Source organism: Callorhinchus milii, unplaced genomic scaffold (genome assembly GCF_018977255.1).
Source record: "Callorhinchus milii isolate IMCB2004 unplaced genomic scaffold, IMCB_Cmil_1.0 Scaffold9, whole genome shotgun sequence".
NCBI classification, from domain to species: Eukaryota; Metazoa; Chordata; class Chondrichthyes; order Chimaeriformes; family Callorhinchidae; genus Callorhinchus; species Callorhinchus milii.
This window is the reverse complement of record NW_024704750.1, coordinates 20,306,950-20,334,614: the sequence shown is the minus strand read 5'-3', so window position 1 is coordinate 20,334,614 and position 27,665 is coordinate 20,306,950. Positions and strand designations below refer to the sequence as shown.

At 41.6% G+C, this 27,665-nt stretch overlaps 4 protein-coding genes across 5 annotated transcripts; 2 read left to right on the top strand and 2 right to left on the bottom strand.

Annotated features, from left to right (window-relative positions):
- Positions 1–1,121: 1,121 nt before the first annotated feature.
- Positions 1,122–3,971, bottom strand: LOC103187504 (EEF1A lysine methyltransferase 3-like). The gene is made up of 3 exons (XM_007907033.2): positions 3,696–3,971; positions 2,069–2,180; positions 1,122–1,519 (listed from the first exon to the last, which is right to left on the bottom strand). Exons 1-3 carry the CDS (start codon positions 3,879–3,881, stop codon positions 1,122–1,124), a joined length of 696 nt encoding a protein of 231 aa, XP_007905224.1. The 5' UTR covers positions 3,882–3,971.
- Positions 3,972–9,689: 5,718 nt separating this feature from the next.
- On the top strand, positions 9,690–12,375 carry LOC103187532 (EEF1A lysine methyltransferase 3-like). Its single transcript, XM_007907079.1, has 5 exons — positions 9,690–9,848; positions 10,518–10,629; positions 11,034–11,378; positions 11,498–11,554; positions 12,344–12,375. The coding sequence occupies exons 1-5, from the start codon at positions 9,690–9,692 to the stop codon at positions 12,373–12,375; spliced, it is 705 nt and encodes a 234-aa protein (XP_007905270.1).
- A 1,117-nt stretch (positions 12,376–13,492) lies between these two features.
- Positions 13,493–16,824, bottom strand: LOC103187505 (EEF1A lysine methyltransferase 3-like). Its single transcript, XM_007907034.2, has 4 exons — positions 16,798–16,824; positions 16,156–16,440; positions 14,615–14,726; positions 13,493–13,920 (listed from the first exon to the last, which is right to left on the bottom strand). The coding sequence occupies exons 1-4, from the start codon at positions 16,822–16,824 to the stop codon at positions 13,493–13,495; spliced, it is 852 nt and encodes a 283-aa protein (XP_007905225.2).
- Positions 16,825–18,940: 2,116 nt separating this feature from the next.
- On the top strand, positions 18,941–27,132 carry LOC103187506 (EEF1A lysine methyltransferase 3-like). Of its 2 annotated transcripts, XM_007907036.2 has the most exons (5): positions 18,941–19,091; positions 23,724–23,937; positions 25,378–25,489; positions 26,152–26,280; positions 27,060–27,132. In XM_007907036.2, the coding sequence occupies exons 1-5, from the start codon at positions 18,964–18,966 to the stop codon at positions 27,083–27,085; spliced, it is 609 nt and encodes a 202-aa protein (XP_007905227.1). In that variant the 5' UTR covers positions 18,941–18,963; the 3' UTR covers positions 27,086–27,132. The 2 variants fall into 2 exon arrangements, with proteins under 2 accessions (XP_007905227.1, XP_007905226.1); XM_007907035.2 differs by lacking the exon at positions 27,060–27,132 and having other exon boundaries at positions 26,152–26,870.
- Positions 27,133–27,665: the final 533 nt, after the last annotated feature.

The following is a 27,665-nucleotide window of genomic DNA, read 5'->3' as shown; positions in this document are numbered from 1 at the left end:
ACTTGTAATTGAAATGAAGGATCTTTTCTGTGGTTATGCAGTGATGCCTAGTTTTGTTTCTGAGTCTTCAAAGAATGACGCACAGCTCAGCTACCATTGTGACGGTTGAAGCAGGAAGTGTCGATTTCTTCAAACACAGATTAGATAGTTTTCTTTTAGGAAATAACATTATGGGATATAGTACATAGGTAGTTCTGGGATGTCTTTTCAACATGAAGGGCGCTATACAAATGTAATTTATTGTATGTGCATGTGACTGCCAGGAAGGTGGAAGGCAAACTAGATGGACCTTGATCTTTTTTTCGTCTAGAATTTCTTATGTTCTTATAATAGCCAGAAACTCAATAAAATATGGCTGAAGAAATCTGGGATCAAATTAACCCAATGGAAACACACAAGTAAATGCAAGTTGTTCTTGTTAGTGTTTAATTAGGAGAATTGGAGCTGATTGCCATGTCTGAATTCACTATTTTGCGCTCCAGAGACATGGAAATTGTGGTTTACAGCGATGTCAACGTGAAGAAACTAATTTCAAAATCCTGCATTTTCTGGGTCTATCATAACTTTAAATTAAAACAAATTTAAGTTTCAAAGATTACAGTAGGTGCATGACACAGGTGCAAAAGTTAACCTGTCACCATTGAAATGGTTCGGCCTTCAGAAAACATGTCTGTCTCTCTACTTCTTCAAGCTAACAAATGTCTTATTCCAGAATTTTGGAGCATATTGGAATGGATGGTACAAGAGTCAAGCAGGAGGTCAGAGCCAGTGGAGCGGAGGCAGTGGGTAGTGGGTTGTGGAGTAAGCAAGTCAGAGAGGTAGGGAGTTGCCAGGGCATGAAGGGATTTGAAGATGAGTGTGAGGATCTTGAAATATAAATTAAAATGTGAACCTGGACTTGGGTGAAGACAGAATAAGATTGAACTTTGATGCCCCTTGAATCAATAGGGGAGAACGACCATTTGGCTGAGTTAGCAGAGGAAGACCTTGCAATGGTACACAAGTCAACTCCTTAGCAGCAGTAGAAATTGGAGATTTTTTTTAGAAACAATTCAAAACGTTGCAAGAGCAAAGATAGCTTTTTTTTGTAATTGGGAAAAGTTGGCTCGCTACACTATCCACTATTTTCCAGGCTCTGTATATTTTTTGGTCAATCTGTAAATGCTAATCAATCTGTTCTCATCATTGCAAACAAGGTCACACTTAAAATACTGAGGCAGAGTCACTTCATGGAAATAAACAATTTTCTGACTCCTCATTGCTGAAGCAAGGTAGATTTCCGTTCCTGCGTTACTAAGGTGCTCTAGCGTCTTTGGTAACAAGGTGTAGAAATCTTTATTGTACACAATATCTGAACCAAATATGAAGTCGTAATCCGATGGGAAATGTGTGTGGTCTGTACCCCACAAAAGAGCACAGACTTTGCAACGATCTAGAGCTGAAGCAGGGATGTTGGCAAAAACGTTGCTTTTTATTTGGTCCAAGACATGCCAGCGATCTGTCAAAGTCACATTTGCACCTACAAAAATAATTTTCAATGTTAATTTCTGTTTTGTCTTAAAAGGAATCTCCTGCTGCATTGGACCAACAAGGAGGAAGATGTAAGGTAGAAAGTTTCTCTCAGGCCCAGGTCATGGGCTGATCTACAAAGCAGGTCCTGACCAAGACAGATACTTTAAGAATTTCGGCTTCTACAGTTTAAGAATCTTCCAGTCTTAAATTTGAAGGCAAAATAGTCATAAAGTCAAGATGAGTTGGAATTGTATGCCTATTAGGTTCTTAAGGTACACCTTTCATAAATCCCACATAGAATAAATCCAAATGCATATGTGGAACACCAACTAATTTGTGACTGTGTGATTGATTACATTATGCGTAACCTTAGTTGTACGTAAAAGTGGTGAGATTGTCAACATAGTAAAATGCGATACAGATTTTGCCTACAGTTTGGAGATTTACCAAAAGCATTTATCAATTAATTGTACACAAACAAATCCCTGTGACCTGCCTTGCTTCATTTTGGTCTTTAAACATCAACAAAGTAGATTCAGATGGGCATTGAACTCACCCAGCAGGCCTGCAAAAATGCCCACAAGTCCAGTGCCAGAGCCCAGTTCAATCACCTTCTTCCCCGTGAAATCCATGTTCTGTTTCTCAATGTACTTGCAAAGAAAAATGCCCTGAAAAAGTGTCAGACATTAGGCTTAGAACAGATTCACAAAGCAGACGGCTCGAAGTGCGGAATCAACATGGAAGATTTCTGAAACTGGTTAAAAGGAATTGTATACAGCCCAACCCAGTGGGATACTCAATACATCAACCTTTACAAATCACTGGTTAGCTGGAGTGTTGTGTCCAATTCTGCGCACCACACTTTAGGAAGGATTTCAGGATCTTGGAGAGGGTGCAGAGAGGAATTTTTCAAGAATGAAACCAGAGATTAGGAACTTCAGTTATGTGGAGAGACTAGGGAAAATGGGATTATTCTCCTTAGAGCAGAGAAGGTTGAGCGGAGATTTAATAGAGGTGTTCAAAATTTTGAGGGGTTTTGATAGAGAAGATAGGGAGAAACTATTTCCTCTGGCAGGTGGGTCGGTAACCAGACGATACAAATATAAGATAATTGTCAAAAGAACCACAGGGGAGATGAGGAGATATTTTTTTTTACCCAGAGAGATATTACAGTCTGGAATGCACTGCCCGAAAGGGAAGTGGAAGCAGATTCAATAATAGCTTTCAAAAGGGATTTAGATAGCGACTTAAAAAGGAAAAATTTGCAGGGCTATAGTGTAAGAGCAGGTGAGTGGGATTACTTGGTAACTCTTTCAAAGAGCTGACACAGGCACAATGGGCTGAATGGTCTCCTTTTGTGCTGCAAAATTCTATGATTCTCGAATTCAAGATCCTCATCCTCACCTACAAGGCCATTCACGGCCTTGCTCCCTCCTACTTCTCCGACCTACTATCCCTCTACTTACCTGCCCGTACCCTCCGTTCCTCTGGCTCCGGTCTGCTCCGTATCCCCCGCCCCAACCGCTCTACCATCGGTGGCCGGGCCTTCAGCCTTTCAGCCCATAGGCTCTGGAACTCTATCCCCCAGTGCCTTCGCCACCTCCTCCCTTTCCTCCTTCAAGGCCGGTCTCAAGACCTTTCTCTTTGACCGTGCCTTCAGCTCCCCTCTCGACTCTCTACACCCTCCTCGCTCCCTCCCATTCCCTCCCCTCACCTGGACTATTTCCCCCCTGCTCGGGTCCTGACCCAACTGTACAGCACCTTGGGATGTCCTCCCGACGTGAAAGGCGCTCTATAAATGCAATCTTGTTGTTGTTGTTGTATGATTCTATGAATCTATCACATAGTGCCATGGGATCGTTAACATCCACCTGAATACGCAGACGGGATTTCAGTTTAAGGTCTCATCTGAAGGACATCACCTCCGGCAATCAAACAGCACCCCAGCACTGCATTGAAGTGTCAACTCTCCTGTGCGATTCCAAGTCCCGATGTGGGGCTTGAACCCACAACCTTCTGACTCAGAGGCCAGAGCATTACCATTGACATAGGACATAAAGAGCCTTTTTTTCTTGCAGCTTCTAAATGTGGAAATGATTTTTTTCTGGAAATGTTCACTATAGAAGCACATTTCCTCCCTCAGCTTTTCCCATGAATGAACTTGCAGAGTTGACCAAACTTACCGCATCCCATATAAAGGCAGAAACCCCGAACAAAGTTTTAGAGTGCTGAGTGATCTTTAAGCGGTGCCCGCTAAACTCAAAGCAAGTCTCCGGTTGTTCACAATCGGAATAATCGTCTGCAGCCAGGGAGGTGTTTGTGGTGTTGGGCTCCTCTGGAGAGGCATTCCCATCCTGCTGGAGAGCCATCACTCTCTGAGCCTGGTCTGGGAGTTGTCCTGGCCTCTGATTTCCAAGTAAATCTCTTTCCAAGCAGGCACCTCGTGTCTCCAGGTCCACGTGTTTCTTTCAAAAAAATTATGAATGCACACGTGAAAAGGAGGCAAACTATTCTGTTTCACTATTTACAAACATCTGCACAGCCTTCTGATTTAGAGGCAAACGTGCTACCAACTGGGCCAACAACAACAACAAAATGCTTGACAGTGGCAGAGCACGACACCAAACTTGGGGAGGGGGGAGGTGACCGAAGGCACTGGTCGAAGAGGAAGGTCTTGAGACAAAATCTGAAGATGGGGAAGGAAGGGGCAAGGCAGAGGGATAGAGGAAGAGTGTTCCAGAGTTTCAGGGTGTAGTGGCTGAAAGCATGGCCACCAATGGTGGAACAGAGGGCACGAGGGATTGGCTGGAGCCAGTCGAGCGGAGGCAATGGATAGTGGGTTGCGGAGTAAGCAGATCAGAGAGGTGGGAAGGTTCCAGGGCATGAAGGGATTTGAAAATGAGTGTGACGATTTTTAAATTGATCCATTCAGCTAATCTAACACACAAAGTATAGTCTATAGCCATGCACACAAAAATATAATCTTTGCATTTGATATGTCGCCCTATCACATTATTGAAATGTCTCAAAATGCTTCACATGATTTACTGTAAAATGTAGTAAAGAATACACAATCCTAATTCAATTAATATTAATTAAACTATGAATGACAGAAAATCAGGCATTGATAAATATTCTTAATGAAAATATTCTTTTAAAAAAAATGAGTGGAGAGAATTATGAAATCAATGAATGAAATAGACTAATGGCAAGATGACAGATACAATTAGGAAACATTGCAAACTATTTTATTTTCCTCTATTTTTCTTTTAAATAATAATGGTAAACTGCAATAAACCTTTGATGGGTGAAGATAGGTCCAAAATCCTAACGTCAGAATGGAGCTTCTTTTCCTGGATTGATAGAGTGACTGGTCAAGTCGAAATGTCTGAAAGTGCCACACAAGAATTGCTGACAGCCAATTTACACACAGAAACGTCCTCTAGACAGCCAGAATGTAGGGGCTTTTTAACGTCCACCCAGTCAGGGATACAAGACTCCCATTTGATGTCTTTTCTGAAGGGGGGACCTTTGGCAATGCCATGGTCTGATAACATGGTCAATCTGGATCATGAGCTCAAAGTTCCCAACACAGGACTCAAACTCATCATCTTCTGACCCATCGGCAAAAGTGCTACCAATCCTCTTATTAAGGGGCATGACAAAATTTATGGAGAATTTGGGTTAAAAGATTTGCCAACATCGACTAAATTGAAGGAACAGGCTGGATAGACTGGATGCCCTCCAAACTCTGGTGTCCTATGCTCCTAACTAAGCCAAGCTGATACACAAATGCTCCTTAAATGGATTGCCATTTTGATCCAGTAACCATTCATTTTTAAACCTTTCATTTCATAAATAAAATCCCTTATATTCAAATATGTGTGCTTTAATTTCCAATCTACGAAGAAATAGAGGATCAAAATATTTGAGAATAGAAGGAGACTATCTATCAAGCCCAACTAGAGTCTGTACATATTTCCTTGGAGAAGGTCCAAGCCAGGATGGCGGAGGAAGCCATGAGGCTTTGGGGACAGAAGCAAAGGAACTCAGAAGCTGAAAGAAATGGGACATGATCACTACGGATCACAGCAACCGATCAGCCAAGAGAAAACACACGGAGAGTGAATGAGAGGAAAGAATATGAACTCTTATTACAACAAATAATATGGAGGAGAATGGTGCAATGCTCACTATTATTCAGCCAAGGTGAAGCTCCTCTGTTGTTCCACGTGTGCTGCACATTGAGGCCAGGAGCACAGCAATAAGTGCGAACTGCACGTTGCATCCACTTTTAAATGATCGAAATGTTGCAAGACTTCAACATCACCTGATTGCGATCAGCATTAACTGGATTGAGAGAAAGGACAAGAAAAAAATTAGTTACTAACTCTGAGAAAGTGGGACGTTCTCTTTGTGAGAGGGAGTGGAGAAGGGAGAGGGCGGCTGGGATAGTTTATTCACACACTTTGTTAATGGGTGATTGGATCAACCCATCCCAATGATTCTCTGTAAACGTACCCTAGGAAATTCCTTGTTTAAAAAAAAACTAAATTCTGGCGAATCTGTGAGAATTCAATATAATTGTGAGGTATTTTAAATCTATTTGTAATAAATTGCATCGTTAGGCAACTCATAGCACAAAACAACCAGGTTTCACTATAAACAATGGAGTCGTTTCTCTGTCAATGGCACAAATCTTGCCTCTGTCTTAGCTGAGCGATGGTTTTACTTTTGTCTAGAGTTCAGACAAACTGCGAAACATTGGTCTTTCGTAAATTAATTAACGCATAAAATTATTTAATTAATCCTTCAATAAAAAGTAACCTGAAAATCAGTTCCAGGACATTAACTGACAAAACTGGATAATTTCACAATGTGGCCACTCTGGCTCTGATGCTAAAGGACAAGTGAGTAATGACAAACTTACATTCTTCTGCTGATTAAATCCGAGTGTTTGGGACAGAGGGTCTGTACTTACAGAACTCCAAGTTCTATTCGCTGTGATGTGCATTGCCTGAATGTTTGTATCCAAGCTAATCTTTGACTGAAGTGTCACCACTTTGCGTTAGCATCACTTGACCAAAGGCAGTAGTGGGGAAGCTGAAGCTGACAGAATCTGGGTACCAACAGGAATGGTGGATTCGAGCACTATCAACATAGTGAATTGGTGGAGGGGGTGAAGAAATGGGATGTAGGTTCCATTCCCCCACAGACCTAGGTTAAACACACCAGCATCTTATATATATTGTATATAATAATCTGCCTTGATAGCTTATGGATAGAATAGCACAATGGCTTCCTTCCTTTATATAATTTTTTCTGTGCCGACAGTATCATGGAATCTTTCGCTTAACCCATTGCTGATATCAATTATTGTCATTTCCTAGTTGGCCTGAAAAGGTAATTTGATGTTTGTGTATCACTGGTGTCCCTGTGGGAACGGCGCTTCCCTTACACCAGTTCTTCCTCCTCTGTATTTAATAAGTGGAAAGTTTAATCACCTTGCGAGTGCTCCACAAAATCCAGTCAGAGACCAACCAGCTTGTCCTCCAAATAAACAACCTCTACAAGTATTGACAGTGAAGGACTCCAGCGAGCTTCCCCATGAAATAATAGAAAATTAATTGAAGGTAAATCAACTTTAAAACCTAATCACTACATGAAATTAATAAAAATCAGGGAGCAAAAATTAAAACACCGTCCCTGTCAATTTCAGGACAGCACGCTCATTCAGAAGTGACCTCCAACAATGTTTAGCAATCCCAGGAGTGCACTGGAACCTATTGATTCGGGCACTGGAGTGTAAAGATCCCTCACCACCTGAGTCAGCCTGACACAGTCCGTGCCTCTGGGAGACAATAATTCAGGGTCACCATGAAGAAAGTGCAGGAAGATGTTTACTGTACATTTGGACCTTGGTATGTCTGACGTCAGAGTACTCAGTGTTGATATCAGACACAAAGTGTACATTCCCAGCACTGACTCCCATTCTGTGATCAATTTTTTTTGGTCAGACACATGCAGAAACCCATCACCGTGCTTAAGAGTATCCAAACCAAACTGAGAATTCCATACATCCACCTACACATGGAAATCCCAGAGATAGATTGTTGGAATGGAATGTACTCTCTCTCTCTGATGGAGGGAAGTATCATGTTTATCTAATTCCAGAAAAGTATTACGCGCAGTTGACAAAAACCAAGGCTTGGGGACCCCAGAATGTGTGTTGGGGTAACTGCTGGAGTCTAAGCAGCTAAAACTGCGTAGCTTGCCATTGATATTGTTGTCTGGGAAGCTTTCCCGCTGGTTGGCGAGCTAGGAACCACCCTACCCTTGGGGCTTTGGCTTGCAGTTTTAACAGGAGCTGAGTGAGATGACTCCCTGCCCCAGTGACTGGTTTGCCCTTCCAGGTCCTGCCGAATAGCCAGCTATTTGGTCATCAATAGTTCCCTGGAATACTGCGGACCCGCCTGGCTCAGAAACCAGACTACCGAGAATGTTCCAGAGGCCTGGCTCAATTTCCAGTTCAGCTCCAAAGAGACCCCTCTGTAATCAGCATGTGTTGAACGAGATTATATTTTGTTGGAGGTTTTCAAGGTTCATTTCTTGTCACTGCCCAAGTTACAGTCTGACGACTGAGAAGTAATCATGTACCTTGCTCTACAAATACAGCAGATGCATTTGATTCCAGACACAGGGAACTGGTCATGGATCAGGGGTGGATACAAGTGGAACTTTCAGTCTAGTTCGGATAATCAAACACGGTGATGGGTTTCCGTCTGTGTCAGACTCCCGGTTGACCAAAATCAAAAAATGGCCAAGTATTTTCTATAATTAAGTCTCAAAAATAAATCCACAACTATTTGTGGGACACTGCTGTGCACAATTGACTGCTGTGTTTCACCCACAACTTTACTGTATATTCTAACTGTCAACCCATTTTATTGTATATTTTACTTTGACACATCTCGACAACAAGATAAGGCTCTATATCAAACGCAAGAATTATTATTATTATTGTAGAAATGAACACTGCACTCCAAGTGAAATCTAACTAAAATTTGTACAAATGTTAAAATTTTACCCTCTTTGTTCTTATATTCAGTGGCCCTTTCTATAAAACTTTGAATCATGTTTGTCCTGAAGAGAAAGCTGAAATGTTTCGAAGGAGTGCGTAAGGCAACCCATGGTGGTTGGACAGTCTCATTGGAAGAGGTGTGGTCAAATCACCCAGTTGCTCTGCTGTGAATATTTATTAAAGAAAGGAGTTCTGTGGGCAAATGAAACACGAGGATACCAAGCTTTCGCTGTTTGGGATTGTTTGAATTAATTAAGCAACATTCGTAGTCTCATTTAAAGGTGAGTGTGGGGCTTTGGAAAGGTTTCACTTGTTCACTATTTCTCCTTGTTGGCTGCCTCGAAACACAGCAGCCAATTGTCCAGCAGCAATGTCCCACAAACAGTTGTCGATTGATTGACCAAATTATTATTATTATTATTGTTTTGAAGGGATTATTACTCCTGGAAAATAAATCTGGTTCCTACTTACTGCTAGGTAACCAGAGGTAAACAGAGGCACATGGAGTAAGGAAACTTACCCAACATATTGTTAAACTGCATTGTTAAACTATATTTGTTTTACCTCAAATGTGAAAGGTATTTTCTCCTGTTATGGTTGGGGGTGGGGGGGGGAGGGGTGGAGTGGGGTTAAGAAGGAGTTGCTCTTTAGATAGTATTGCTGATCCTAAGATCTTTTGCTTGTTCCAATAAACTGAACAATTTTCTTCAGCAAGTTGATCGTTGTAGTGACAGAACATATGCACAAAATATACAGCCAATTCACTTTTCAGAATATTCGGTGAAGCTCTTTGAGACATCTCAAAGATGTGATAAGGTGCTATATCAAATGCAAGAATTATTATTATTATTCAGGAATCACTCATTATTAATTTACTGCATTGTTTTACTCCCCAAGGGGAGAGGTAATTGCTTAACTATTCTCATAGTTTTAAACAAGAATTTAAAATCTCTTTTTTATTGAGAAGACAACAACCTCATCTGAAATTTCAACAGAACTACATCAGGATCCAGTAGAGAAGGAATAGAAGCTGATTCGAAATTAGAGGATCAATCGGAGTCAGTGTGATTTCAGACGAAGAGTTCATTCAGAGAAGATGACAACAATGAAAGAAGAAGAGAAAATCACTCAACCTTTCAGCCCAGACGTCCTGCCCCCCAACAAGGTGATCTGCATCAGACTTTGTGGACACAATTTGAAGATTGCTATAACATTTGACTCGTCACAAGGTGTGTCCGGGATCATCTGGAATGCTGTAAGTGAAGATATTGTTAAACTATTGTTAATGTGAAACTATGTGAAAAATCAAAGCTCAAAAATTTCATTTATTTGTAACCAGCCATTAACATGATGCTGCTGGTCGTGACTCACACAACAGTGGGAATATTTTTTCCCATTTCATCAAAATTCCTCATAATTGTAAGGAGCGTATTTTTTTTTCATGTGTAACTCAGTAAAAGGTGTTATACTGAAGGGAGCTAACAAGGGCTGAATTGGAATTCCAGCCCTAAGCAAATAATAATAATAATAATCCTTGTATTTAATATAAAGCCTTATCACGTCTTCAAGACGTCTCAAAGCGCTTCATCGAATATATTGTAAAGTGAATTGACTGTACGTTTTGCGGGCGAAACGCGGAAGCCAATTGTGACAGCAGTGTCCCAGTCATGGATTAAGTGTTGAAATTTTTTTTCAAGTGATAATTCAGCACCAATCTAAAACTGGGGCTCGTGAGAAGTGAGGGAAGTCTGGAGAAGACGGATGTATAAAGACAGAGATTCCTTTTCAAAATAAATCNTTTTTTTATTAAAACTGCTGTCCAAGTTTTGTTTTCTGTGTGTGACCCACGCCCTCCTAAAGACAGGTTCATGATCCTGCGCAACACCTAAAATAACCATTATTGTGTATATGCTGTGATTTCCAGGGTGTTGTTCTGTGCAACTACTTTGAAAAAGAAGCTATACGTTTCTCAGGGAAGAAAGTGATTGAATTGGGCTCAGGCACTGGACTTGTGGGAATATTAGCAGCACTGCTCGGTAAGTTCAAACCAGAGGGATAAACAGAGAGCACAGAATAGGGCACATTTCCCAATTTCATTTTTGTTTCATTTCTTCGAATGTCCTTAACAGACACTTAATAGATCAATCAAACGGACAGATGGTTGAACTCTAATTCCCGTCATAAAAAGGATCCATTTTCCAGGCTTTTGAGTAGAGCAAAATATAACTTGTACTGTTATTCTGTCACCTCAACCTGCACCAACTCGGTATTCACTTCACAGAGTAAGTTATGTTAGTACACCAGCCTGTTGTGTATTGAGATTGTGTTTCAGCATTAATTTGAACAGAAGTGTTAATTTCCACATCCACATTCCACCTTTGCCTGAGTGCAAGGGTTGAGTTGTTGAAGGGAAACCTAATCGCCTGTTTCTCCTTGTCAGGTGGTGAAGTAACTCTGACTGACCAAGCATATGCTCTCCCACAAATCGAGGTCAATGTTGCTGCGAACATCCCTCCTTCCGATGTGCGTCGTTCAACTATCAGCGCCCTTTCCTGGGGCCAAGACCAAAACAGTTTTCCTGCGGACTACGATATCATATTAGGTTCCGAACTGGTGTTTCACCCGAGCTCCTATATCCCTCTTTTACAGACACTACTGCATCTCAGCCACAAAGAAACTGTTATCTATCTCTGTTCCGCAATGAATCCCTATACCATGTCCTCCAGCTTTTACCACGACACGCTACCTCCCTATTTTAACTGCCAACTCGTTTACCGTGATGAAAGTAAAAATTGTAATGTGTATAAAGTAACAAAAATATAACCATTCGCCGATAATCAGGTTCAGGCATTGAGTGAGAGTGGTTCTGTTCCACTCCACATTGAAACCCTTGTTATTTCCTAGTTCCATCATTCATCACCAGCCAATTGCACGAGGTGGAAAGAGTGACAGATTCTAAAAGTAGGTCAAGAATAAAATGATTAAAATAAAGTTGTATCAGTTAATTCAACGAGCTGTAACTGTGTGTTGCTAAATAATACTCCAAACCAGCCACAGAGCCCAGCTTTACTTTTCTGGTTAAAACAAAATGTGAAAATGTGAGAGCAAAGCTCTGTTTTGAGTTTTGATGTGAGTTTATTTGGTGAGCAGGTTCATTTGACTTTGAGTTAGGCTTGTATCCTGAGGTGTAATTTGATGCCATATTTTGTTGTGGTTTCGCTTTCCACATTCCACTCAGTAAAAAAAAATTAAGCCAAGATCCCATCTGTCTGTTCAGGTAGACATTAAAAATCCAATGACACTATTCAAAAAGAAAAGGGCGTTTTTCCGTATGTCCTCCTGTCCAACAATCCCCCACGTTAAATAAAATGTTCATTCACCTCCTAGCTATTTATGGAACATTATTGTGTGAAATTTGGCTACTGAGTTCCCCTTACAAATGCATAGTTCCTACACTTCAAAGAAATGAGAGACACATTTCAACATGTGTGGTAGCAAATGCAGAGAATATTATTACAGATGAATGAAATACCAATACTTGTTCACACTGTATTTTGGAGGGCAAAATGCTTGTAGACTCGGTCCTACAGGAAGAAGGAAGGACCTGGAGATAGTGTTTCTATTGTACTGGCATTGACCTCCCACTTCAAAACGCTTATGAGAGAAGATCTAGGGTCACACCAACCTCTCACTGGAACAAGCAAAGTCAAGTAAAGTAATTTGAAAATCAAATGTTTTCTTGTTCCTCAGGAGACCACCTGTCTTGTGATTATTTTAATTGATCAAGCAGGAGTCTGACACAAGCAGAAACCCAGAGCATGCTTTATAGTCTCCAACCTATTTCCTTCCTCCTAGCCTATCAATCTATTGGCATAAGTGACTGGATTTACAGCATCCCATACCACACCACAAACACTCAGATACTCTGTGAAATGTTCAATAATCTTCAAGCTATGAATGCCAAATCTAAAATACTTTCCCACTGTGGAATACCTTGAATAAGATAGAAGAAATTAGATAGATTTCTGCTAGAAAATAATATCTCAGAATACAGTATATAGATTGGGATATGACATGTCAAATGACTGCCAGGATGGTGGAAGGCGAACTGGATTGACCTTGGTCTTCTTCCGCCTTGCAAATTTTTATGTTCTTTTGACCAACAGCATTTCAAGCCGTATTTAAGGATAATTTCAGTTGGTCTGGTATCCTTCTCTTTAATCTTCCCTTGGGATTGTCTTTTTATTGGGCAGATACTTTGATGTACGATCAAATTGCTTTCAAACATCTTAAAGATCCGAGTTGATCTCAGATACTCACCACCGAACCACTGCACCCTCCCTTAGCCAAAGACACCTTGTATGGGTAATCAACAATCACACCATTGCAAGCAGTGTATCTGCGATGCGGAAGTTTGAGTTGTTCTGAACCAACTATGCTTCCAATCTTCTGTCCTTCAATACCTAGCATTGTGTATCTGGTGTGTGTTATTCTAACCTCCGCCATGAGTGTCCAGCAAATGAAGTCTAGTTTACTTAATAAGAGACTGCTTGCAGCTTTGTTACTTTTTAGTATGGGAAGGAATTCAGAGGTAGATAAACTGCACCCTATTTCCCACTTCAAGGTCATGAAAATAGTGAAGAAATAACTGGAACTTGAGCTGTATCACCACCAGCTCTACAGTCACCTCCAAATCCCACACACACTCAAAGCTTAATGCTCTGTGTCCACTGTTCCTATTGTTACAGTATTGTGATGTGAATTGTACTGGAGAAATACAATCTCCTCTGTTGAAGATCAATAGGTGAAGAAACTCCAGGAAGTTGGAAATATTTATTTGAACTGACGTAAATAACATACAGACAGGGAAACTCTCTACTGAATCTCAAGACTCGGATTTCATAAATCAGATTTGTCTGTACAAGTGCCCCCCATATGGGCTGGCGGTTTTCTGGTCACTCTGTACACGTTGATATTCTTCTCCTTGTTTCTGTAAACAAGGTTGCAGTTAAAATGCTGAGGCAGAACCTCCAGGTAAAACTGAGCAGCTCGCAGATCTTTCCGCATTTCTGAAGACAGGTAGGTGACGGTCTCTGCATTGCTGAGATATTTCAGTGTATTTAATAATGTGGGGAAGGTACTTCGGTTATACACAATATCCGAACCTAGGACAATGTCATAGTCTGAAGGGTAGTCACGTTCATCGATGCCCCAGCTGAAGGGACTGATGGTGGCACGGGCTGCCAATTCTGAGGGAATGTTCACAGAAACATTGTGTTGCATTTGTTTCAAAACACTCGGCCGGTCTGTCAAGGTCACATTTCCACCTGATTCAAAAACAAAAATTGCAGGGCATCACTATGTATATATCTCCTGATGGGATCAATCTGACCTCACTTCATATACACACACACACAGGAAACAATAAACACAATCGTCTGCAGCAAAGGGCAACTCGGGTAAGGATAGTTCCAGGCTGAAATAGACCAATAGAGAGGTCCACTTCAGTGGCCAGTGAGCTAAAGAGAAGCCGTCTTTCTGAGATAAACCTCACTCCACATTGATAAGCTCAAATGGTTGGGGTGGGGAGGGCAGCAGGTTACAGTGGAACCAAGCAAAAGAGGATTTACCCCAAACTCAAACCTGTTTACTTTATTAAATCATTTGAAATAACCTTTTTCACAGTTCAGCTTTTCTGATTACAAAATGATATGCCTTTGTAGGAAGTTTCAAATAGTTCCAAACAAAGGAAGTGTTTAAAATCATTATTATTAATGATAGTGATTGGGATTTAAATAATTTTCAATAGTTAAGGCACAGAGATAGCAATCTTCAGAAAGGAATTAAAGGTACTGACATAAAACATTGGCAGGAAGTGAACAGTTAATGTAAGGATTATTGTTAAACAATTCATTTTTCAATGATGATGATGATTTACCATTACATTGTAGCTGTTCCCTCGCTTTCATATTTATTCCCACTCTGGTTTCTAAAACGTGTGACTTTCAGGTTGGAACTCACCAAGTAGAACAGCTAATATTCCTACAATTCCGGTGCCCGATCCTAGTTCAATCACCCTTTTCCCATGGAATTGCAAGTTCTCTTCTTCAAAGTAATGGCAAAGAACTATACCCTGAAAAGTAACACAATTTGCTTTAAAGCTACTTTTAAAGGTGGTGCGAAGCACTTCAAGCCTAAAATTAGTGCAAAGAATGGGAGTGGGCTCGGTTAGCGATGGAGACAGTGGAGGGTTTAGAGAGGAATCATAATAATAAGCCTTGCATTTGATATAGCAACTTATCACATCTTTGAGACGTCGCAAAGCACTTAACAGAATATACTGGAAAATGAAAAGACTGTATATTTTGTGGCAAAACACATTAGTCCATTGCTCATAGCAGTGTCCCAAAAACAGTCATGGATTGAGTAACCAAATTATTTTTTTTTTAAAAAAGGGATTATTACTCCCTGGAAAGCTGATCCTCCAATTGACTAACAACCGGGTTCCTCCTTACTGCTAGGTAAACAGAGCACTCTGGGACATTATCCTGTGTGAGGGCGCTACATAAATGCAAGTTGTTGTAATTGAGTAAGGAAACTTGCCTAAGATTTCGCCCTGCCTAAGAAACTCACCCAGGTCCTCTTGCTTGTGGGCGAGTGCTCTAACTACTATGCTACAGGCCTGCACAATGCTCTCAGTGGTTGGTCCCCTTACACGTTTCAAGCTTTCATCAATGTGCAGCGCACAGGGCTGCACTCAGCAGCGTTTATACGGAATCATGAAAGCACCTTCAAGTGAATTATATCTTTACCTGAGAAGCAGATGCCACAAGATCAGGATTGTCACTGGAAAAAGTTACCAGGGCAGAAAGAATTTGTTTTCTGCATGGGCAGCCATAGGTAAAGTAGATGGAGTTACAGCCCCTGGTTCTAAACCTCAGGGAAATAAAATTCACGACAGGCATCCCAAGGTCAGGGAGGTTGATATCGGATGGGTTTACTGGCCCCGACTGCTCTGTGGCCTCCTCTCCTAGTTCTGCATGTGTATGGCAGCCAGGTGAGCATCAGCCTGCTCGCACTCACGCACATCAGCCATACATGAGCAGGGCATCAGCACTCAGGGTACCAGCTCCAGAGCCATATGTAAAAAATGAGTTGTTAGAGGACACTTTACCACACACAGCACTGCTATTTGAGCCCAGAACAACATTTAAGAAATTGGGATTTGAGCAGTTAACTGTGGTAGGCAAGGGGAAATGCTGTTTGTGCCTGCTGTAACTGTCACCATCTTAATAGTTTGTATTTTTCCCAAAAAGAATAACAGGAGGAAATTAATTAGGGATATGAAGCTAATGTTCTCATGTTCAATCAATGCTTAACCAGCAAAATACCCAGTCAATCCACTTTACGCTATATTCTGTGAAGTGCTTTCAGACATTCTCAGCAATGTGAAAAGGCACTATATCAAATGCAAGGAATATTATTATTATTAATGCAGACACACAGTGAGGATTTACACCATCCCACACCAGAAAGACACGCAGCAGTGAGGATTTACTTACAGCATCCCAGACCAGAGCAGAAACTAAGAGATCTTTGCCTGTTCGCTGAGTGATTGTTAAATTGTGCCCACAAAACGTGAAGCACCTCTCCATCGTCAGCAAATCACAGCTGGTCTCCATCCTGTGGTGGGTCAGTGACAGGGAGACCAGTGACCATGGATTTCTCTGGCCCTTACTTTGGAGCTGGAACACTCTCCTGTGCTGGCTGATCTGCAGACAGACCAATCTCAGGTGGCATGTGTGGAGCCTGGATCCTGGAATAGTCACCTCATTGAAGACTTTAGTCTGGAAAGCATATCCAGGTTACCACATGGAGAATCTTTTATGTAGGCGTCCTGAGGTTAGTGGTTAAAAGGCACAAAGGATGAGCACAAGGCAAGGCCAACAGCTGCTTTAATTTATATAGCGCCCCTCACACAAGGTAGCATCCCAGAGCGCTCTGGGTTCCGAGAGCAGTGTGAACACAGCGAATAGCGAGTTCCGGGAGACAGTGAGAGGAGCGGGAGCAGAGAAGCAAGAAACCAAATGTAAGACTCACTGAAACCTATAGTGGGAATCCCACAGGTCACGTCCCTGTCCTCAGTACAGCCACGTACACTCGACACACTCACTGCCCAGAGCCAACAGCACAGACAGCTTTACCTGGACCCAATCCCACAGGATCTCCATGTAACCAATGACTGACCAATAAGCAAGTCTTGGGTGGGCGGAGCTGAGCCAAGTGCCCTCTGCTGGGCGGAGTCATCAATCTTCTCACAGTCGCGCCTCTCAGTCTGGCCCTGGAGCCTGAGCCTGAGTCTGGCCCTGGAGCCTGAGCCAGGCGGGTCTCCAGGTCTCCATTCACATTTTCGAGATGGAGGCAGATAGCTATTTGTTAGGTCAGGGTATTAAGGGATATGGGGTAAGGGGCGGGTAACTGGACTTGAAGTACAGATCAGCCATGATCTTATAAAATGATGGAACAGGCTCAAGGGGCTGAGTAGCCTACTCTTGTTTCTATGTTTCTCCAGGACACCGTGATGCCAGCACAGCCCAGCCTGGCTCACTGCAAGTCCTGGAGGGTCAGATCAGTCGCTGGGAGCAGGGACTCTTCCCACTTGCCTCCTGATAACAACAACAACTTTCATTTATATAGCGCCCTTCACGCTAGATGGGTCTCAGAGCGCTTACCTATAACCCTAGTGGGTGGTCGCTTATGTCACTGAGGATATATAAAGAGACTGTGGATCCGTTTCCTTGGTTTAATTCATCCCAATAGTTTTCCATTGTGCTGCTTGAGAAATAGTTCGGTTTCAATCCACAAGAGGGTTCAATTCTGACTCGAATATGTGCTTGTTCCCTGCCTCTCCTCCCCTCCATCCTCACTGCTGTTGAAACAGCTCGGTTTAACAGACAAAATTGCATTTCAGTCTAAATGAAAAGTGACTGGGCCCTGTAATATTTAGTCTAAAACTGCCAAAAAATGGGTCCAGTGGAAAATCTCAGCTGTGATTCACATGCATCTGAAGGAGATCATATAATTCAAGGTATTAATCCCCGACAACTCACACCCCCCCCCCCCCTATTTCTACCCACTTCCTTTTTACTCCCTTTAATTTCAGATATGACCAGTTGCTGTTGTGTGGAGAGACATTGCAGCTCAGTCAAGCTCTGCTCTATTTGTATAGCATTTCAGAGTATAAAGAATTTGGCCAATTGTTGAATTCAGTCTTGACTTTGGAGCTGCTTTTTCTGCGTTTTAAGAAAAACTACAGATAACTGGCTGCAAAATTATGGTTGTATTTATGAATGTGCCAAAAACTGCATGTTTTAAAATGCTCCATAAATAGAGTATATCTAGATCCAGGTGAAATTTCTCTCCCTACCATGTCATTTAATTTGGACCTTGTATTACCAACTACACTCTGTGTTTATATATTTACTAATCCACAATTTATACCAGAAGAAAAATAATATTTTTTTCTAAATAACTTTTTTATTAATGATACATCCCAACTGTCCCTCCAATATTGTCTAATGTTTACTGCTCAGATACATAGCTAATTCCCTTTTCAACAATTCATTGATCCAGCCTCAATCACCACTAGAGGTAATACTACACCATACCATAGAGGTGATACATATCAAATCCTGAATGCCACTGAGTAAAGAACTTCCTTCTAATCTCTTCCTCATTTTACTTCAATCATCCCGAGACTGTGTCCCTTTGTCACTAATTGCTTAAGTAAAGCCACACGTAATCCTTTTTCTCTTATCACAAAATATCTCAAAGCTCTTCAGAATTTTATACTACGGTAGTTGTATATTTGGGCAAATGTGGCAGAGGATTTGCAGTGTCCCACAAATAATTATGATGTGAATGCCAATTTTTTATTAGATCCGCAGGAGTGAAGACGTTGTCGGTCAGGACATCAGGAGAAACTCTCTTCTTTTCTTAAATAGTGTCATGTGATTTCTAACCTGTACAGGCAGACAGGACTTCAGATTAATGTCTCAGCCAAACGCCAGAACCTCCGACAATGCAGCACTCTTCCAGCATGTCTCTTACCCAACTCTGCCAACTCCTGCGACCCTGAGCTCTCGCTACAATCTCTGGCCCTTGTGATGCTTGTTGAAATTTCTGAGATAATAGTCAGTTTGTATACTAATTTCTACAATCTTGTTCATTGTCAGCAAACATCCACAATAGTTACATAAGGGAACAGTCATATCAGGTTCAGAGTATTGTAGAATATTCTCAGGATGAGGTCATGTATAAAAGTAGTCATTGTGAAGGACTGGGATATGCTAACGCATTGGAAAAACGGCATGAATAGTTCGAAACTGAAAGGCCAAATGAAGAAAGACTCGACCAGCAAAAATAAGATTAGATACAAACATGCAGGAAGTTCACAAAACACTGCTGGATTACCAAGTGAAGAGAATTTCTGCAACAGGTACAATTACTGAATCATTTTACCACAATGTGACCTTAGCTGATAATAAATGTTTCAGATATCAAAATGGTTCTGGGCTCTTCTGTGAAATCAATTGAATTCAGATTCCCAGAAGTCAGTGCTTAAGCTGTAGAGTGCTCTGGTAAATTCATCAGAAGTAGCCTTCCCAGCCTCTTGAAGACAATAATAATAATAATAATCCTTGCTTTTCAAAGTGCTTCGCAGAATATACTGCAAAGTGAATTGACTATATTTTATGGGCGAAATGCAGCAGCTAATTGCGCACAGCAGTGTCCCACAAACAGTTGTGGAACGAGTGAACAGATGCAAGGATTAATACTCTTGGATATGCTGAGACAACAGAACAAGGTACAAGTTTAGAGTTGCAGAGAGCAATTTCAGAACAGATATATTTCTTTCCAGTGCCTTGAGTCGTCCTTCCGATGTGAAAAGTGCTAAATAAATGTAACTTCTTGTTGTTCATCGAGAAGGTAATTAACAACTGGAATAAGTTATCAAGATTCATTTAAAAAGTGCAGCAGCCTAGCCTCAACCACCCTTCGTGATAATTTATTGCAGATTGGTGTTGTTCTGGGTGGATGATAGGGTGGGTCTTGTGGAAGGATGAGACCAAATGGGTTGAAGTTCCTTCTTCGTCCAAACCTCTCGTAATTTTGTGAAGAGAAACATATTGAGGTGTGTGATTGGTAATTTCAGTGCAGACACCAGGAAGTAGATCTTGATACATTGAACAAGTAATAGCAAGAAAGAGTTAGTAGAAAAGTTGTTTGAAGACACTGGACATTCAGGAGAGAGCTTCATGCTGTCACAGGGTGACTGTGGGATGGGTCAACGTCTTCACTCCTTTGGATCTAAGCTCCTCAACATCCCCAGGCTCTCCCTCAGACTCACCGAACCAGTGCGTAATCTAGGCATCCAGTTCGACCCCCAGCTGTCCTTCCTACCCCACATCCAGTCCCTGACCAGGACCACCTTCTTCCACCTCCACTACATTGCCCGCCTCCGACTGTACCTTAACCCCAAATGCAGCCAATCCCTCGTGCATGTGTTTGTCACCTCCCGCCTGGATTACTCAAATGCACTCCTCGCCGGTCTCCCCAACTCCACTATTCAAAAGATCCAAATCATTCAGAACTCTGCCGCCCACAAACCCGGACCAAACTCCGTACCCACATCTCACCAGTTCTGGCCCAGGCTCCACTGGCTCCCCATCACCGAACAGATCGTCATCAATATCCTCACTCTTGTGTTCAAATCCTGCACTCCCTGGCACCTCCCTACCTCTCCCACTGCCTCACTCTCCAATCCACCACCTGCCGCCTGCTCATCCCTCGCATCCTCCGCCCCACCATTGGAGTCGCACTTTCAGCTACTGTGGTACGCTCTCCCTCAATCCCTCTGGCTTGCCCTCCCTCTCCCCTTTTTCAAGTCCCGGCTGAAACCTTCTTCTATGGCCACCTTCCCATCCACAACCCCCCACTGCCCGCCTCAGAATCAGACTCCGTCACTGTTATGCGCTCTGAGACACTACCCTGCGTGGAGGGTGTAAGTTGATGGTGTTGTATTTCCAAAAGGGCTAAAGAGCCTTCTTCACTCACACTTCTCACGTGGTCTTGAGTCAATCACACAATGGGGATATATCTTCATTGATAATGTTCCTGGAAAATAGCTAGTGGATATAGGTGCTGGTAAAGTTACTATCCAGTGGACCATTGGCCCATACAGAATGGAAAGGTGGAGATTTGAATCCTTCACTGTGCCAATTGAGCTTACCCCGGCCAGTGCAGTAGTTGGGGAGGTAAATTCACCTTAATACCCCTCAGTGAGGAAGGGGGAAAATCAACCAGGGTCCTTGTTTTTGATTGATGGTCAGTGGCTATTGCTGCAAGGTGCAAAGAAGGTCAAGTTCAGCATCTGCTAAGATCCCACATAGGTTGTTGAGAGGGTCATAAACTCTTCGCCAGTAGAAGTGAAAACACATCCAAAAATATATTGAGGGAAAACATTGTGCTGAGAGGGAAAAAAATAGTCCTTGAATAGTCCTATTCTGGGTTACTTTTCAATGTAATATTTTCATTGAACAGTCAGTGACCTAGATACAGTTAGGACATATATTACGCCAGGGAAGAAAAATAATAATAAGTGACAAACCTACAAAGATTAATTGTTTCTTCACTCACATTGAAATGAAATGCTTTATCTGTTCTGGAGGCTCAAATTCTCCTCTGTCCCAGAAACCAATATCTCTCATGTAACAGGAAGTTCTCTCAGAGTTGACTTGTAGTTGCTGCAGTTGGTGTACTTGATCCAGTATTGTATCGCTCTCACACCATGTAAAAAGCTAATCACATCCTAGGATACATTCCAAGAATATTAACTACTGATCAGTACAAACATATTATTCTAAGCTTGCATATTTCACTGGTGTATGCACACATTTGGAATGTATGGTGCAGTTTGGCCAACATACTTTGAAAATGATATTAATGTAATTAACATGGAGTGCTGTGTGTAGTGGTCTACCTAGCAGTGGATTGGAATCTGGTTGTTAGTCGATTGGAGGATCGCTTTTCCGGGGGTAATAATCCCTTTAAAAAATATTGGTCACTCAATCTACGTTCGTGAGACACGGCTGTGCGCAATTGGCTGCTGTGTTTCTCCCACAAAATATACAGTTAATTCTGTGAAGACCTTTGAGACGTCTCAAAGACTTGATGAGGCATTATATCAAATGCAAGGATTATTAGTAGTAGAAGTATTATTAGTGGTTAGCACTCCAGCCTCGTTATGGCACAAATTAGGGGGAAAAGACTGACAAAGATCAGTTAGGCTGGGGAATTAAGTGCTGGAAGTATGAGGTGGGCTTCCCGATTAAAACAATAAAGTTGTATGGCTAGCTTTCACAATAACAACTGGATAAACATCTGATCAGGATTTGAATTCAAACAAATTGAAATAAGGGCTGTTCCAGTGATGTAGTGGATAGATGCAACTGGCAGATTGGTCAGAGGAAATCTCTCCGCTGCATCCTCAGGAGCTCAGATCCATAAAGGAGGACTGTTTGTACACACATGTGCGGTATGCCGCAAGCTTGACCTGCAATGGGACCTTGCTGTCCTAGAACAGAGGGATGAGCATGACCAAAGTGCCCTCACGCCCCTTCTCAGCGCAGTCCCTAAAGACAGTGTCCAGTCTTCTCTTGGGTGAGGAGAATCAAATCCAATGGGTTTTCTCTTCCTGGTGTTTCCTCAGCACCCTCTACAGGCAGGGCATGTGTTTGGCAGCCAAGGGAGAAGTGGTCAGCCTTGACTGTTGTCCCTCGGTGAATAGTCTGATGGCACTCCCTGCTAAGATACATGAACAAAGGCCATTTAGGCAGGTTACAAAGGGCAAACATCACTCCAGCAGAAGGTTTCTGGAGACCAGGAGCAGAGGAATATACCAATGGGTAGAACGTTAAAACATTAATAGAATAAAGTATTAATTATTAATTCATTATTAATTAAGCATTTAAAATTATGAAAGGATTTGATAGGATAAACATAGAGATGTTTCCACTTGTGGGGGGAAACCCAAACCAGTGCCATAAATATAAAATAGTCACCAATAAATCAAATAAGGAAGTCAGAAGAAACTTCTTTACCCAGAGAGTGGTGGGAATGTGGAACTTGCTACCACGAGGAATTGAGGCGAATAGCACAGATGCATTTAAGGGGAAGCTAGATAAGTACATGAGGGAGAAAGGAATAGAAGGTTATGCTGATAGGCTTAGTTGAGAAAGGGCAGGAGGAGGTTTATGTGGAGCATAAACAGTTGGGCCAAATGCATCCATTTCTGTGCTGTATATTCTATGTAATTCTGTGTAATAAAAAAGTATAGACTGAAAGTATCAAATATTATGTTGTGGTAGTTATCCTGTGGGGCTCAAATACACCAGAATATCGGCATGGCTAGAATCATTTCTAATGGCAACTGCTTGTCCTAATCTCAATTTGGCTCAACATGGGTGCAAGAGAATAAAATTGCTTTGACATCTCTGGTAACTCGTAATCCTCAACACAATCTTTGTTGACCATTCATCCTGAGCTGGCTTCTGACCTCTTGCCCAGTTGTCTTGTATCTTCTCTTTGTTTCCTTTCTTCCATGTTTGTTGTGTCAAGGACCTCACAAGCTGCTTTGCGCACACTTTCCTGCCACTTGACATTGAACAGGATTGAAACACACTTACATTTTTTCATTACCAACCTTGAAACTGTGACATCTGCCGAAAAGTAAACATTCTTCTATGTTTTAACCAGTTTGGGTTTCTCTGAACCAAACAAAGTTCGCTACTTGATTCGCGGGAGTGGTTGTGCAGAGTTATACATCGTTAACGTTGCTTGAGAGCAAGAATCGTTGTAATGTTAAGCGCCGATGTAAATTAGTGCCTTTAAATTTAATTATAAATGATTTAAAACGATCTGTGATAGCTTGGGGAGCCTTTCATCAAAAGACAGGAGAAATACAATTTCTCAAATTTCTAGATCAAAATCTTGAGATATTGCATTAACTAAGAAAGAGACAAGGGGACTGAGATCCCCAGGGATTCACGTTGTGTGTTTGATCTGAAAGGAATCCAATGGGAGATCGAAGATCATCGGCCACAGAACACGAGAAGTTGAAACGGAAATTATCAGTGAAATCCCATACGAAAAATACAAGGGCCAGTGGTGTTTACCCAGAGCGTTTTGTGTTGGAGAAGCAGTACACCTTTGCCGGCTACAATCTGAAGATCACTCAGACCTCAGACATAGATTTCCACACATCTGCAGTCGTGTGGGATGCTGTAAGTGCCCGATATACAATAGAAACATTGAATTTTGCTTCTTTACAGATTGCTGGTTTGGCCTTAGCTGGAGTACTGGGTCCAATTCTGGGCACCGCACTTCAGGAAGGATGTCATGGCCTCGGAGTGCAGAGGAGATTTAGAAAAATGATACCAGGAATGAAGGACTACAAGATTGAAGAGCTTGAGGGGAGATTTAATAGAAAGTGTTCAAAATTATGAGTGGTTTTGATGCAGAGATAGATAGAAACTGTTTTCTCTGGTGGGTGGATCAGTAACCAGAAGACACAGATTTAAGATAATTGGCAAAAAAAACCCAGAGAGGAGCTGAGGAGAAATCTTTTTAGCCAGAGAGTTGTTATGATCTGGAAAACATTGTCTGAAAGGCTGGTGGAAGCAGATTCAATAATAGCTTTCAAAAGGGAATTGGATAAGAAAAGAAAACATTTGCAGGGTTATGAGGTAAGATCGGGGGAGTGGGACTAGCTGGATAACTCTTTCAAATTGCCAGCACGTTTCTTCTGTGCCGTAAGACTATGATTATATAAATTTATTTCCAGGCTTTTTTGGGGTGGGTGGGAGTGTGTGTTCACACCTACACTAGTCATTCGAGCAGTCCTGTAGCTCAGTGGTTAGAGCATACGAGGGTTCGATTCACGGCAGGACGAAACGTAGGGTAAGTTTCCTAACTCTACACGCATCTGTTTACCTATGTAAGTAAGCTGTTAGTCGATTGGTGGATTGCTTTTCGGGGTAATAATTTCTTTTACAAAAATCTTTTCGTCATTCAATCCAAGACTGTCTGTGGGACACTTCTGTGCACAATTGGCTGCCGCATGTTGCCCACAAAATATACAGTCAATTCACTTTACAGTATATTCTGTGAAGCGCTTTGAAAGATCTAGAAAACATGATAAGGCGCTATATAAAATGCAAGGATTATTATTATTCACTTCCTAGTGGTTTGTGCAACTTTACTGTGAGCAAATTGGCTGCGGAGTTCACCTAGAAATCCTGTCTCTGCATTTTACAGCAAATCTTTTGAAGCACTTTGAGAGGTTTTGACAACGTGCTAAGGTGCTGCATCAATTCATTCGGCCCATTGAGTCTTTGAAAGAGCCATCAACTAGTCCCACTCCCCCATTCCTACCCCATATCCCTGCAACGTTTTTTTCTTTTTAAGTATCTATGGAAGTTATTGTCAAATCTGCTTCCACCACCCTTTTCGGCAGTGCATCCTCTGGGTAAAAAAAAATTCTCCTCTTATCCCCTGATTCTTTTGCCAATTATCTCAAATTTGTATCCTCTGGTTACTGACCCACTTACCAGCGGAAATAGTTTATCCCTATCTACTCCCTCAAATGGCAGAATTATTATGTCCATATCCAGTGATTCATACTTCTGAAAGAATTCTAATACAAAATCCTTAATTTGTTTTAGGATGTTCTTCTTTGCGAGTACTTTGAGAAGATGGATATAAGTTTCTTTGGGAAGAAGGTGATTGAACTGTGTTCAGGCACTGGAATTGTGGGAATACTGGCAGTTCTGTTTGGTGAGTCACATTCTTATAAATACTATATTTACAAAAAGATTTATATAATTTGAGACACGCCATGTCAGGTGACTGCCAGGATGGTGGAAGAAGAATTATATGGACCTTTGTCTTCTTTTGCCAAGCAAATTCTAATGTTCTTATAAAGGTGAAATTTTAGGCCTCTTGTGGGATTATATTATCCACGGCTCCTGCAGGTGTGGATTACTGACTTACTGATCTTGAAAGATTTGGGCTGATACTCTGTGGGAGCACTGCACTGTTGTAGGTGCCATTCGTCACATTAAACCTAGGTCTGTTCATTAGCATTAAAGATCCCAATGGCTCTTTCGAAGGAGTGCCTTCCTCAACAATCCTCTAGATAAAATTGGTCATTCACTTCATGTCTGTTTATGGGACATTGTTGTGTGCAAACTGGCTGCTGTGTTCACCTACACCTGCACTTAACAGTAAAATTCTCTTCAGTGCTTTGTGATGTTTTGACAACTTGATAAGGCGCTAGATAAATTGTAAGGATTATTTACCGAGGTCTGGAACAACGGTACTTATCCTTGTGCGATAGAAAATTGTACTTTATGAGTACAATGCAGTATCAGATTGTTCCAATGAGAAGACACCGTACATACAAACAAGATGGTTTCATAAATTATTTTTCTTGTCAGGTGGAGAAGTGACCATGACAGACCGACCTAGCGTTTTGAAGCAAATGCAGCACAATGTTTCTGTGAACATCCCCACCTACTTGGCACATCGTGCGACCATCACTGCCTTTAAGTGGGACACTGAGGAAAGTATGTTCCCTTCAGACTTTGACTTTATCCTGGGTTCAGATATTGTGTATAACCGAGTTAACTTCCCCACACTATTAAAGACACTTATAAGTCTCAGTAATGAATCAACTATAATATACATGACTTCTGAAATGAGGAGTGAGCTTGGGATTTATGAGTTTTATAGTGAAATGCTGCCTCAGTATTTTGACTGCAACATTGTTCAAAGATGCGTGGATACAAATATTAATGTGTACAAAATAACTAGAAAAATGCATTTGAGTTTTTGATGTAGAGATGTCTGCATGTTATTAATGCACCTCTTAGGATATTGCGAGTCGGGATGGAGACTCACTCTCTGCAGACCTTTTAAAACTCATTTCAAATAAGAATTTTACATTGTCTTTTTTCCCAATTATTGCTGCTTCCTTCCCATTTCCCTCACTAGCTGCCACGCTTGCCTCAGAGATTCAAGCCCTCTGTCAGGACTTGGGAATGATTCCCCAGTGCAAAGCTGGGGGAGTGCTGCATTATTGGAGATGTGGTCTTTCAGATGAGATATTAAACAAGTTTGGCTTTAACCAGATGTTAATAATCCCACAACAGTATTGGAAAAGAGGAGGGACTTTCTTATGGTGTCCAGGCCTACAATTCTTCCAGACGTTTGTAAAAATGTCAGTTGTTGCATCTGTGTGTAAAACAGCAACTGCGCATTGCCTACAAAAACAATTTACCTTTGCTGGAGAGCTCTTTTCAGATGTTTCAACATTATAATTGCAAGTTCTTTCTTTTGCTGACAGTGCTGAACATGGACAATCAATGTTGATAACCACCTGAAGCCGAGAGGGAATCAGAGCCAGCCCAACCGCACGCACCCTGAACAACTATCAGTGTGGCTGAAGTCCTGATCAGGAATGAGAATCCTGGCTGACCTTTCCCTGACTAAGATCAAACCGACTACGCCAGTTGTACTCCAGCTGAGAGGAGTCTGTTCGATCTTAGTCAGGGAAAATGTGATTTGTTCAGCCCACTTTCCAGCAATTTTCCACTATTAATGAAGGCTGTCGCAGATCACCAACACTGTCAGCAAAAGTAACAACTTGTTGAAAATTAAACTCCATCTCTTGGTACATCCTTGACATGAGAGGTGCTATATAAATGTAATTTGTTGTTATTGATGAAACATCTCAAAAAAGCTCGAAGTGTAACTGAAAGCTCATTCTTTGGCTTTGTTTTAATATTCATAAAGAGGAGTTTCTCCAGTGTCCTGGCCAACAATCCCCCAGATACAAATTGGTCATTTACTTCATTGCTGTTTGCAGATATTGCTGTGCACACGTTGACTGACGCATTCACCTTTAAAATACCAGTTGCTACACTTCACAGTAAATCCTGAAGTGCTTTGA

Bases quoted from the DNA above. Each gene is read 5' to 3' on its own strand.
- LOC103187504 (XM_007907033.2), bottom strand. From the start codon at position 3,881: ATGGCTCTCCAGCAGGATGGGAATGCCTCTCCAGAGGAGCCCAACACC. The intron at 2,181-3,695 runs GTAAGTTTGGTC...ACACTTTTTCAG, and splicing joins CTGCCTTTATATGGGATGCG to GGCATTTTTCTTTGCAAGTA. The intron at 1,520-2,068 runs GTGAGTTCAATG...TTATTTTTGTAG, and splicing joins CATTTTTGCAGGCCTGCTGG to GTGCAAATGTGACTTTGACA.
- LOC103187532 (XM_007907079.1), top strand. From the start codon at position 9,690: ATGACAACAATGAAAGAAGAAGAGAAAATCACTCAACCTTTCAGCCCA. The intron at 9,849-10,517 runs GTAAGTGAAGAT...TGTGATTTCCAG, and splicing joins CCGGGATCATCTGGAATGCT to GGTGTTGTTCTGTGCAACTA. The intron at 11,555-12,343 runs GTAGGTCAAGAA...CTTGTTCCTCAG, and splicing joins AAGAGTGACAGATTCTAAAA to GAGACCACCTGTCTTGTGAT.
- LOC103187505 (XM_007907034.2), bottom strand. From the start codon at position 16,824: ATGGAGATCCTGTGGGATTGGGTCCAG. The intron at 14,727-16,155 runs GTAAGTAAATCC...GTTACTTTTCAG, and splicing joins CTGCTCTGGTCTGGGATGCT to GGTATAGTTCTTTGCCATTA. The intron at 13,921-14,614 runs GTGAGTTCCAAC...TTTTTGAATCAG, and splicing joins AATATTAGCTGTTCTACTTG to GTGGAAATGTGACCTTGACA.
- LOC103187506 (XM_007907035.2), top strand. From the start codon at position 18,964: ATGAATAGTTCGAAACTGAAAGGCCAAATGAAGAAAGACTCGACCAGC. The intron at 23,938-25,377 runs GTAAGTGCCCGA...AATTTGTTTTAG, and splicing joins CTGCAGTCGTGTGGGATGCT to GATGTTCTTCTTTGCGAGTA. The intron at 25,490-26,151 runs GTGAGTCACATT...TTTTCTTGTCAG, and splicing joins AATACTGGCAGTTCTGTTTG to GTGGAGAAGTGACCATGACA.